The 13,053-nt window shown below is 52.2% G+C and overlaps 1 protein-coding gene across 5 annotated transcripts in view; it reads right to left on the bottom strand.

Annotated features, from left to right (window-relative positions):
• The window catches only part of LOC138511228 (long-chain-fatty-acid--CoA ligase ACSBG2-like), a 1,364,724-nt gene that overhangs the window by 519,294 nt on the left and 832,377 nt on the right, over positions 1–13,053 (bottom strand). For all 5 annotated transcript variants that reach the window (XM_069626768.1, XM_069626770.1, XM_069626769.1 and 2 more), the window contains one exon: positions 10,421–10,541. In XM_069626768.1, coding sequence (XP_069482869.1) covers positions 10,421–10,541 — 121 coding nt within the window. The remainder of the gene's footprint in view (positions 1–10,420; positions 10,542–13,053) is intronic.

Genomic DNA, 13,053 nt, shown 5'->3' with positions numbered 1-13,053 from the left:
AGGTAGTTTGTGCGGGGGGTCTGGATAGGCTTGGCTATATTATTCGGATTGGTAGGTTGTCTTGGGTAATAGGTAATTCCGCTCTGATGTGTGGGAGTTCTGGATCCACATGGAGGTCATTGACTATATTTAATTGACTGGCCCAGTAGTAGGATCTGAGATGTGGGACTCCCATGCCCCCCTCCCAAATAGAGCGCTGCAGTGTGGCTAGTGCTATTCGAGGCTGCCCCCCCTTCCATATCAGTTTCCTTAAGAGGCCCTCTACCCGGGTGAACTCAGTTCGGTATGGCGAAAGGAGCGTTCTGCAGGAGGCAGAGGAAACGTGGAAGTGCCATCATCTTAAAGAGGGCCGCTCTCCCCATGAGTGTTCGTGGCAGGAGCATCGAGTGCTGTACATCACCAGCGAAGCGGTCGACCAGCGGATGTAGGTTCTGCAGCACATAGTTTGATAGTGTCCCAGTGACCCATATGCCCAGGTAGCGAAAACCTTCCCTCTCCACTCGACATGGGGTGTCCCGGTGAATTGCTAGACCGTCACCTTTAACTGGGAAGAGGACTGATTTCCCCCAGTTTACCCTGAGGTCACTGAAATCCCCATAGGTCATCAGCATTTGGGCTATGATGGGGCATGCATGGTCCGGGTTACTCAAGTACAACAATAGGTCATCTGCATAAAGGGAGAGTTTATCCTCCTGTCCGTTTAGCCATTGGAATCCGGACCATGTAGTTACCTGTCAGAGCCATTGGGCTAGTGGCTCGATTGTCAGGGCGAAGAGAAGGGGGGACAGTGGGCAGCCCTGCCGAGTGCCCCGGCCCAATGGGAAGGTTCTAGAAGTCCAACCGTTTACCCTGACTGCGGCCAAAGGGGCCTCGTATAGAAGTTGAACCCAGCTAAGAAAGGTTTCGCCTATGCCCATACGCCGCATTATTGTCCAGAGACTAGCCCATACCACCGAGTCAAACGCTTTCTCAAAATCAATTGCAAGTAGCGCAAGTGGTGTATTAAGGGTTGGGGCCCTTTCCAGTAGCAGATGTAAACAGCGTAGGTTCATTCTGGTCGATCTTTGCGGCATGAAGCCGCATTGATCTCCATGGACCAGTGCCGATATGACCATTTGGAGCTTGTTGGCCAATACCTTGGCCAGGATTTTAGTTTCGCTGTTAATGAGCGATACCGGTCTATACGACTTACACTGGTCGGGAGGTTTTCCTTGTTTGGGAATGACCACGATATTGGCGGTTCATAGGTCCGGAGGCAGGGCGCCCTGCGTCTTCGCAGCTAGGAACAGAACGCGGAGGGGGGCCGCCATCTTGTTGGTGCTTAACTTCTTCCAGGTCTCGGCCGGGAAGCCATTTGGGCCTGGTGTTTTCCCCGATTGTAGCTGGGTCATGGCCTCCGCGATCTCAGCTTCGTTTATTTCCATATCTAGGTGTGATCTTTGGGGTTCCGACAACTGCGGGAGCATGATCTCTTCCAGAAGAGATGAGTCTGTGGGGGCCGTTGGGGCGGCGTAGATCAAGGCATATAAGTTGGCAAAAGCCTCCACTATCTCGATCTGTTTGGGCAGGTCCATTTGGGCTGTCCGTGATTAATCTAACATGTCTGTGCTCTTCCTCCCGTCGCTCCAGCCACGCCAATAATTTACCCGCTTTATCTCCCTGTTCATAAATTCTGTTTTTTGACTCCCTGTGTGCCTGTCTAGCGTTATCCAGCGCTGTGTTATGCAGGGTGGCTCTGGCCTTTAACAGGGAGCGGTGCGTTTCTGGGGTAGCGTCGGCAATGTAACTGGTTTCCCATTTTTCTACCTCAGTTTCCGCCTCAGTTACTTTCCTATGATGTTCTCTTCTTTTGTTGCATGTCCAGGCCGTCATTTCCCCTATAAGTACTGCCTTGTATGCTTCCCAAAGTGTCACTGGGTCCTCCACCAAGCCAGTGTTAATTTCGACGAATTCGTCTGACTTTACAGCGATATGTTCCACGAATTCAGGGAGGCCCAGGTAGTAGCTGTTTAGTCTCCATGTTTTGGGCGGTAGGGGATGCGCCGTATGGAGCGTTACCACCAAGGGAGAGTGATCTGATATGCCACGGGGGAGGAGCTCTGCCGCCTTTACCCTACATGCTTCAGGGGTTGGGAGGAAAAAGTTATCTAACCTGGATAGAGATGCGTGTGCTCCCGAGTGGAAGGAGGATCCCTGGTCTGTGGGGTGTAGTTCTCTCCACACATCGCTCAGACCAAGCGCCGACGCAAAGGTCGCTAGACCCGTGGGCCGGCGCGGGTTTCGGATATGGGTCCGGACGAGAGTGTTACACATAACATCATTAAAACCCCCTCCCAGGATCCCACCTCTACCTGTTGCGCCATCAGGGCCGTCGCCTCCCTCAGGAGAGCCTCCCTCAACCCCGGTGGGGAATATATCGCTAGAATGGCCATTGTCTCCCCCCAGAGTGTACCTCGAATCATCACAAAACGGCCACTGGGGTCCTGCACCACAGTAGATAGTTCAAGAGGGAGTCACTTACGTAGGAGGATCAGGATCCCCCCCGGGAGCCCATTGTATACCCTGCGTGGTACGCCGCTCGATAGTTGGATCTGCGGAAGAACTGGCAGTTTGAGCCCGCTAAGTGGGTCTCAGTTAGAAGAGCTACATCGGGTGAGCGTCTGTTAAGGAATTGCAGGATCAGTCCGCGTTTTATACTTGTGCCCATACCCTTCACATTCCAAGTGAGGAGCTTAAGAGACCTATGCTGTTCACTAGGCATCGATGAGGCTTGTGTATTTTGGCTATCGGTGTTGTGTGGCCATTGCTGTCTAGGGGGTTATAGTGTTGTGCTCTGCGGGTGCGTGGTATGTATGATCGTAGGAACATTATGTTAGCATTTGGTGGGAGCGTGGGTGGCGAGCACTGTGTTTGGTGAATTCGCTATGGACGTTTGCATGGTGTGATTTCCCGGTAAAAGATAAACATAATACAACTTCCCTTCCCCCCCTCCCCATACTCCTCCCCAACATGAAGTATCTGTCGCCCGAACTGTACTGGCGCTTAAAAACTATGTTGCCAGGTTAACTTAACATGAATTGTTCACACTACCCCTCCGACTTACTATACCCGTAAGGGTCTGGTGTCTCAAGTCCCAAGTCGGGGGCGTGGCGGCTGCCAGTGGCATGGTGTGTTACTGGTGACTGCTTGCGGTTCGTGTGCTCCGTTGTAGGGGGACGAGGGCAGCCCGCCGTCGCTGACACTCCCGGAGGAGTGTTCCTTGCAGGTTGTCGCCGGAAGAAGTGGCCGGCATTGAGTAAGCAGTGAATCGGCCAGTGTCCAGCCGCTGCACCCCTTTTCTCTAAAGTGCTCGTTAGTTATTGGGGTCTCCGTCTGGTTCGACTAGGACCTCGGGTCTGGGTTGCTGTGCACGTCTCCCTGTGGTCGGGGTCTTGATCTACTTCTGCGATTTTGATTTGGTCCAGTCCAGTCCCCTCCAATGTGAGTTTCTGCCCATCTCCAGGCCTCCTGCGGGTCAGTAAAGTGGACAGTTTTGCCCTCATGCAGGATTTTCAGTTGGGCTGGGAACAGCAGTCCATATTTCACGTTCATGGAGCGTAGTTTTCTTTTTAGGTGTTCAAATGATTGCCTGGCCCGTTGGACCTCACGGGTGTAATCTGGAAAAAAGGCAATTCTGGCTCCATTATATGTCATTGACCCTTTGGTACGGGCCATTTGTAGGATGGCGTCTGTGTCACGGTAATTAAGCAGCTTTGCGATGATTGTTCTCGGGGGAGCCCCGGGGGTCGGGCGTCCCGTGGGCATGCGGTGTGCACGCTCCACCAAGAAGAATTTTGAGAAGGTCTTTGGTGCAAAGAGATCCGCAAGCAATTCCTCCAAGAAAAGTTCCACGCTGGGTCCCTCAGCACGTTCCGGCAGTCCCAGGATGCGAATGTTGTTGCGGCGGGACCTTCCCTCTCCCTCATCGACTCGGGCCTCCAGGGTTTTCAGTCGTTTCGTTTACGCGAGTTGTTAGTGCAACCCGCTCAGGTCATCCTCCACTCGAGATTTTTTGTTGCGTTTCCCCCGTCCGGGACGAGAGTTTCTGGAGGTCGTGACAGAGCAAGGAGACTTCGGTGGAGATGGTGCCCATCTTCTGCTCCACCGAGGCGCGCAAGTTTTCGATGGCAGCCATCACATCCTTTAATGAGAGTGGTTCCTCTGGTTCCTTTGGCGGCGGAGAGGGGGTTACTCTCGAGTCCTCAGTGCTTAGTGCCGTAATTGTGCTTGTGACGTATTGTTACATGGTGCATTGGGTCGAGGTTTTCTTGTTCCTTTCCTTGCCCATGGTGTTGCTTTGCGTGGGTCGTTTATTGCCTGTCTGGAGGAGCCGTTTTTTCGCGCCTTATCTCGGGCCTCTACCGTGATCTTGTAGCTCGTCCAAGATGGTTCCGTTCCCGTATTGCACAAAGTTCTCGATTATTTCCTCCCCAGGCGACCGCGCCACAGCAGGAGTGTGGTAGGTTGCCTCACCGGGTTGCCAGGTGGCGTGGGATATCGGGGCCGCTGGTGCTCCGGTGATCGGGGGGGGGGGGGTGGGGGGTTTCCAGGGCCCTCACGTCTGGTTTGGTCCTCTTGACTGGGCCGGGCGGTGCTTTCCGCGGTGTCCCGGAGCAAATATCTAGTGTCTTTCCGCTCGGGCTGCGCTCGCCCTAGAGCCGAATGGTGCTCCGAGGTGCCGCTGCCCGGGAGTGGCATTGTTATGCAGGTCGATTCCGCCGTCACGTGAGCCAGGGGGATGGGGGGGGAAGAGGGGGGTCGCACAGTCTGCCGACCCTCGGCAACAGCATATGGTCCACCGCCGTGCGGGGTCTGTGGTTTGTATGTCGCCCAGCTGCTCCAAGGGTATTTAGTACCGCATCTGCTCAGGCGGTTGGGATTCACAGCTGCCCACGCTTGTCTTCGTTTTTAGTTCATCGCAACTCGGAGGCGGCCATCTTGGTTGGGGCCACACGATACATTCTTACAGTTTCCAACGCCGATATCTTGTGTTTCCCAGCGTGGATTCGGCCCTTTTCACAGCTAGGTGCTGCTATAATGTTCCGCTGCCCGAATTTATTGTTTTTTAGCGATTTCATCTTTTTGTAACGCAGGATATTACAGGATTTTTCAGGCGGCCACGGGAGCGCCGACGAGTCACGTCTTCATCGCTCGCTCGCTGGCCACGCCCCCCACCACCAGGGTTATCTTTGACTCCACACTCCTTCTCTCCTCACATCTCCGACCTCTCTAAGAAGTCAAACTACTAACTGCACCTCCTCTGAGGTATTCTTCCTTTCCTCTCCTTCCCCCAGAAGCTCACCATCTCCAGAGCTCTGGTTCTCTCTAGGTTTGACTACTGTAACAGCCTCTTTTTAAATCTGCCTGCCTCTACTCTCTGTCCTCTCCAACTCATCGAGAACTGGACTGCAAGACTTGTCCCTGGCCTGAAGCCCAGGGACGATCTCTCCAGCACTGAAATCTCTCCATTGGCTCCCAGTGGCTGGCTGAAATTCAAGATCCTTTGCACTGTCTACAAGGCCTTCTGGGGCTGGGACCAGAATATCTCCAGCTTTCTCTACTGAAGTATCTCCCTACTCGAGCTCTTCGCTCCTCCAACTCCTTGAGGGTCAATCGCTTTTCCAAAACGGCGAGCTGGGGGCACATCTTTCTCTTCAGCTGGTGCCCTCCCTCTGGAATAGCCTCCCTGCCTCTCTGAAACTTTAGCAGAACCAACCAGGAAGTCGCCCTCCTCCAGCTGTCCCAGCACATGCTGGAGGGAGACCATCCTGAATGTCTGTGCCTTGATGTACTTGTTCAACCGACGCAGGTCAAGGATGGGGCGCCAACCGCCTGTCTTCTTCCTGACGAGGAAGTACCTTGAGTATACTCCAGAGCCCCGGAGCCTCTTGGGGACGAGCTCGATGGCACCTTTCTTGAGCATCGCCCTTACCTCCAACAGCAGTTGCGGGACGTGATTTTCCTTTCTGGCCACAAGTGGAATGTGAGGGCACATCTTCAGGAATTCGATAGTGTGTCCTCTTGCCAGGGTATCCAGCACCCAACGATCAGTGGAGATGGACTTCCACACGCCGACGAACTTAGTCAGCCTGCCTCCCACCGGGGTGCTTCGGTGGGGGCCCGAGGCCACGGCCGGTTCAGTCCTGCTTGGGGGGGGGGTGGCCTTGCCGCCCTGGCCACCTTGCCAACGGCGGCGAGGTGCTCCCTGCTTGCTGCGACCCCTGCAGGCCTCCTGAGACGAGGAGCGTGCCGCCTGGCGGTAGGACGAGGCACCGCTGGATCCCTTGGAGGCCCCCTGTCTGCCTCCAGAGCTCCGAAAGGGCCGTCGTTGCTGAAGGGCTCCTAGGGCGCGGGCCGTCTCCGTGTCTGTCTTCATGGCTTGGAGGGATTCGTCCACCGCCTTCCCGAACAAGTTGCTGCCGTCGAACGGCATGTCCAACACCCTGGGTCTGGACGTCCTGACGGAAGTCAGTCGCCCGGAGCCAACCCCGTCGTCGTAGGCAAACTCCGTTGCCCAGCTGGCGGAACCCGGTATCGGCAATATCGGATGCCACCGTTATGGCGTGGTCCGACACCACCTCGCCTTCTTGAAGTATTTCCAGGGCCTCGGACCTCTTGTCGTCCGGTAGGAAGTCCAATATGGGGGCCAGCTTAAACCAGAGCTCCCTGTCGTAACGGGCGCTGGCCGCTTTGATAGTCTTCGCCGCCGCCGACGAAATGACCCGTCGCCCCATGGCGTCCAACTTCTTTCCCTCGCCGTCCGGAGGGGAATTCGACGTTGAGGCTCCTGACCCCGCCGAGTTTCTTCTTCGCCGCCGAGACGACCGAGTCTGGCGTTGGCTGGGCCCTGAGACACAGGGGAGCGGTCTCGGGGACCCGGTACTTCTTCTCGTACCGGTCCCGTTTGGCTGGTGCCGTGGAGGGGTTCTTGAGTACCGACAGGCCCTCCTCCCAGATGTCATCGATTAGAGGCACCACGATGACAAGTCTTCCTCTTGTCCTCCCGGCGCTGATAGAGGAAACCTTCCTTTTTCTGCTCCTCCGGGCAGAGCTGGAACAATTCGGACACCCTGGCGATCATGATGTGGAATGGGCCAATCTCGTCGGGCGGAGATGCCCGTGCGACGGGAGACCCGTTCCGTCGCCCTCAGAACCCGTCGTCGAGCCCACCGCACCCTCATCTCCCGACTCGTGGGAGGATGAGGAGGGAACTGCAGGCCTTACGCGGGCGAGCGGAGGAGAGGGTTGGGTCCTCCGTTGTTTGTTCTGAGGACTTCCCGACGGGCCAGGTTGCGGGTCCTCCGGCCTGGGCCGTGGTAATCTCGTCCTTATCTCAAGAGCATAAGGACTGGATCGCAAACAAAATGGCCGCCGAGCTATCCTGAGGCCTAGGTTCCGGCTGCGCCAGAAGGGAAGGCTGCTCTTCCTCGCCATCGTCGTCTTCCTCGGTTATCTCCTGAGGATCTTCCTTGCGGGACCGAACCTTCTCGAATTGTACTTCGAGATTCCTCGCGACCTCCGTCAGTTCCCCCTCCGAGGCTGACTCCGAGCTCGAGGAGGCTACCGTGCCCCCCCCCGTTCCATCATGGGGGACATGACGATGGGCTGAAAAGAGGATTCCCTCCTTGGCGGCATGGAAACTAGGCTTGGCCAGAGTCTCCGCGATTGCCTCGATAGAGGCCTTTGCCTGCTGGGTAGGGGCCTTCACCACCTTAGGTGCGTCCTGGGCCTTCCCCTTAGGGGGAGGGGCGCCGCCTCGCTCCCCCTCTCCCGAGATCGGACGGGGCTTCTCCCGAAGCTTACCCGGGGTCTCGGACTTCCTCTTCCCCGAACTGGAGCGCTGGCTCGTGGTCGACGGTGCCGGGGAAGGTGCACCCTGCCTGGCGACCAAAGAGCCCGACCTTTCGGCGCTCCCGGAGCCAGCGGACTCGCGGCGCTTGGCCTGGTGTTGGGCCCCCGTCGCCGGGGCGCCCGCACAGGACTTAGAAGCCCGCTCGGACCCTTTCTTCTTCTTCTCATCCGTCAAGCCCTTCTCCAACCAGCTGGCGAGATCGACGGTCCCTCATGGTCCGCTCCGACAAGTTCTTGCAGAACTGGCAGTCCTTCTCTACATGAGTCTTGTTCCCATGAATGCAGTAGAGGCATCGCGGATGTTCGTCCTCCTTAAACACATTCTGCAGTCCGCATCCAAGGCAGCTGCGAAATAGCTTGGGTCTGGGTGACGAACTCGCGTCCTGGGCCATCTCAGAGTAGGCCGCGAATCTTCTGGAATCCTCCAAGAGGTTGATTCGACGAAATCTTCACCCTTGAGGGGCGTAGGAAAATCCTGCAACGGGAACCCGTTAACGGGAGTAGAAACGGTGGAGCTTGAGGCTCGATTAACCGAAAAAAATTGAAAATTCACCTGAAAAAAGCGCGAAACACGCAGTAAAAGCTCGAGAGCTAAGCACAAGGACTCCCAACACTTGAACGTGCGGTAAAAATCTGAAGATGGCTGCCAGAGGCGGGGCTTAGGGAGATGGCAGTCATTGGCTGTGGTCAGTATGACGCAGAGATCAGCGATTGGTTACTACTACGAAAGACAGATCAGAAACGAAACTGATACTGATTTTTTCTTTACCGAGGATTCCCAGCCTGACGACGGGGAATATTCATGAGCATGTGAATCCATGCCAGACCCCATGCTGGAGAAGTCTGTAACCACTAGACTGTTCTATGTGGATCCCATTGATAATCTTCATACTTCTGCACCTCTCCCTCGTCACAGCACTGATAGTGTGGTTCCCTTGTGAGTCAATGGAGTACGTCACAGTACTGGGAGAAGGATCTTCATTTAGGTAATTCCTATCCTTTCTCATCCCAGTACTTTCTAGGGGAATGGTAGAGTGACAATAACTCAATACCCCATTAGTGGGGAGGTTTGTAGGAAGGGGGTCTAGGGTCAGGTGATTGACAGGGATACTGCACTCTCCCACAATAGTTGCTCAATGGGGGTTTCCCTTCCCATGAGATCCTGCCACTACCACCCCTAGGGGGACTATCGAGTAGCGGCCTTACCTCCCTGGCCTCATGGAAATGCCCCCTTCTCCCGCCATGGAACTGTGACAGCACAAGAAAAAAAAGTCACCTCTGCCTTTTGGAACTTTGCGTTCCAGCAGCTGCCAGGAACGCATGTGTGCTCGTTGAACCGGTCCTACTGCCACTGCAGAGGAGTTCCTGTAGTTGTCGTCAGGAGACTGGCACAGCAAATAGGTACATGAGTGCACTATAATTTTGACAGAGCATTATGAGAGTGGGGTCTGATTGATACAAATAGTTGGTTACAATTGCTGAATGACCAGTTTTCAGTCCGGGCCTCGACACGCGCTTTCTAAAACATAAAAATAGGTTTGGCTCAGATCTGGAAATTCAAGAGACTGACAAGTGAACATCAGCCACATAGCAAGTAAATCAATATTTTATAGAATAGGAACTTTATGTCAGTCAAAGAAAAATTATATATTCTCTGCTTTTTTGATCGATACTGTAAATGTAAATCAACATGGGGCTTTCAGGGAAATTTGTTTTTAACGAGTCAAAGATAATAAGATTACATAAATGAAAGTACACTGTTTGACAAAGAGCATACATTATGAAGAAATAATTCGAATATCAATGCAATTTGAGCATGGCCGAATTCATTCGGGCAGTCGAATGTTTAACTACAACAGCAGTTAACAGTTGTGCATAACCCCGGGAGGGTTATAATGTAATTTTCAATTATAAATATCTCATATACAATGCACTGTTTGAGGAACATTAAGAAGACATTTGTTCAAGGATTTTGCAAGTTATGTTTTCTCATTCTAGGTTACCAATGAACTCAAAGAATTTGAAATAATACCCATTTGCCAAAAGATTTGATCAGAACATTTTGTGATGGGAAACAAAGGGGAGGATGGTTGATGTTTGGATGAATTAGGACAGTAACCAGAGTGATCAAGGTTTTTATAAGATTTGGGGAAATGAGGAATGGTGGTTGGGCCCAACACTCAACCATTCCTTAACATGGTTATTAGATCCGTCTGGGTGATCTCATCAAAAGCCATAGTACAAGGCAGATAAAGTCACGGATGCACTGAAAGTTATTAAATACTTTGGCTGAGTTACATCAGTAACTCCCCTCGCCCCTGCCATCACTCATAGGCCAATTAATTTCTTCAGACCAAACGCCTAAGATTCCGAGTGAGGTTGCAGTTCCGTTGTGCAATAAGGACAACCCCTCTGAAGTGGGCTGAATGCACACACAGCTCATACGGGTTATCTACTCAGTCACCCCACCCGGTGTTCTTCTGCTACCAGTGGGTCGGTATGGCATGTCTAAAAAAAGACTGACACTCACCTGCAGGATTTTGGACAGCTGCCTGTGATTCTGCACCACGAGGATGTTGGCATTGCAGTTCTCCGCCACGTACTGGCACGCCTCCGGAGAGTTAGTTGTATAAATTCCAACAGCAAAACCCCTGCAGGCAATAAGCACAAGTCAGCTCAGAACAGATTTATATTCAGCATGCAGTATTTGGAGAAACACAGGGCCAGTTTCAGATTACAGGCAAAATAAGCGTGCCCAAAAAAGCTCCTGTGGAAAAAGAGTGGCAACCTAAAGATGTTTGTGAAGAGTAGGGATGCTTCCCAACCCACTTATGGTGCAGGTGAAGAAAATTGGGACCACCTAGACGTGCCATGCAAAGTCACAAGGATTACCCAACATGGAGACTGCCATATTCCTAGTCCTCTTTTATCATAGTGTTGGAACGCTGACTACGGTGGGGACTAGAGCCAAAAGCTATAGCTAAATGGATTATTTTAATGTCTATGTGCAACATGCAGAATCTAACCAGAGAGGGGCATGCTCTTGTCTCCCCAACTACCCCTGCAGTCATTTTACACCTGTGTATGCAGAGATTATAAGACATGCAGGGTTTTAGTGGAGTCCATGGGAATGCGAAAAGGTAATATGGGAATACACTACACATTATGGTGAGGCATTACACTACACTCCTATATCCCGCCCGATTTCCATCAGACTGTTAGAACGTGAAAGCATTACTCTCATACAGAAATCCTAAGCTAACCAAAGAGACCACGGATCGGTGTGCCCAGATTGAGCATCACTCCGCACTCTCACCCATACATTTGTGGTGCCAAAAGGATACATGTCGAAGACCATGCAGCAGCCCTTCAGAAAGCATCAATGTGCATGTCTCTGGGCAGCCACGGGTGAAGTTTTTGCTCATACTGAGGGAGCATGAAGACCTTTTGGAGGCGACTTGCAGAATGTCTTAGGCACGCATGATGCACAAGACTACCCCTGCATGCAAAAGACACTGAAGCCCAGGGGAATCTTTTTAGGTCCGGCTGGTATAAGCTTAGCTCACTGCCAAAGAGCATTAAAGAAGAGACAAGACACCCTGGAGCCAGTCCACTGCTCGGTATGATTAACCCGTCCATTCTGCTCCAAGCTCTGATACAGCAAAGAGCATTTTGTAAGGGCCAGTGTAGCATTTCAAGATAGTGGGGTTTTTTCTAAATATTAAAGCATTTCTTGTGGCTCCGGGATCCATGTATACTTTTACGCTGGACAAGGAACGGTCTACAATGGGAAGAAGGCAATAGAAGAACTAGTTACTCTTACCTTGTAACGTTCTTTCGATGGGATGTTCCTCCGACGTATTCCTTATCTTAGATAGAAATCCTTCAGCTTTGCTGGCCTCGGAAAATTTTTTCGCCAGAGGGCGCTGCGCGTCGATGATCGCCGAGTCGATGACCCTCGACGGCCTCCGTGCCGACGTCGACGTCATCCTGCCTATAAAGGCCGCGCGCAGCGTCCGTTGCTCAGTTCCGTTTTGTAGTCCCCAGTAATGTTTTTTGGATTAGACTAATCACCTTGAAGGAGCATAGGCTGCAAACCCACAGGAAGTCATACTGCGGGGATGGATGGGAGGGTCGATAAGGAATACGTCGGAGGAACATCCCATCGAAAGAACGTTACAAGGTAAGAGTAACTAGTTCTTCGAAGGGATTGTGTCCTCCGACGTATTCCTTATCTTAGATAGACTCCCATAGCAGTGGTATTGTGACTGGAGGCGGGAGTAATAAAAGTTATGTTACCCTTCCAGAATGGACAGAGTGTAACACAGCCTTGCCGAATCTAGTTTCTTGACTAGAGGAGGAATCCAGGCTATAGAATTTGGTAAATGTATGTGCGGACGACCATGTGGCAGCCGCACATATATCTCGAATTGGCACCCCTCTTTGAAGGGCTGAGGATGTTGCGATACCCCTGGTAGAATGAGCCCTTAGATTTTGAGGAGGCTCCTTTCCTGCCAATTTGTAGCACTCCAGAATGGCTAAAATAATCCATCTGGAGATGGTTTGTTTTGTTATTGGAAGGCCCAACTTATGTCCTGCATAACCTACAAAGAGTTGGTCTGCTTGTCTGATCTTAGCCAATCTGCTGATATAAAAGCTCAAGGCTCGCTTAGGGTCCAGCCTGTGCAGTCTCTCTTCCTCCTTCCCCGGATGAGGAGGAGGGTAGAAAGAAGGTAATATAATCTTCTGAGTGATGTGAAACTCCGAGACTACCTTCGGGAGGAAGTTAGGCTTCACCTGAAGAACAACTTTGTCCTTGTAAAAGATTGTATGTGGAGGTTTACACGATAAGGCTTGCAACTCGCTAACCCTTCTAGCAGATGTCAATGCTATTAGCAAAACAGTTTTGAGGGTGAGAAGCTTCAATGAACAAGAGTGTAGTGGTTCAAAAGGGGCACCCTTTAGGAAGTTTAAAATTAGGTTTAAATCCCATAAGGGAACTTGAAAAGGTTTCGGGGGATAAACATTAGTTAATCCTTTTAGGTATTGTATTACCAATGGAATTTTGAAGTATGAAGGCTCCTCTGCAGTGCGCTTAAAGATTGATAGCGCTGCGAGATAGCCCTTAATTGTGCCAACCTGTAGGCCTGAATTAGCCAGGTA

Source organism: Ambystoma mexicanum, chromosome 6p, assembly GCF_040938575.1.
Source record: "Ambystoma mexicanum isolate Mex_15411 chromosome 6p, UKY_AmexF1_1, whole genome shotgun sequence".
NCBI lineage: Eukaryota > Metazoa > Chordata > Amphibia > Caudata > Ambystomatidae > Ambystoma > Ambystoma mexicanum.
The sequence above is the reverse complement of the archived record's forward strand: the minus strand, read 5'-3'. Positions and strand labels throughout refer to the sequence as shown.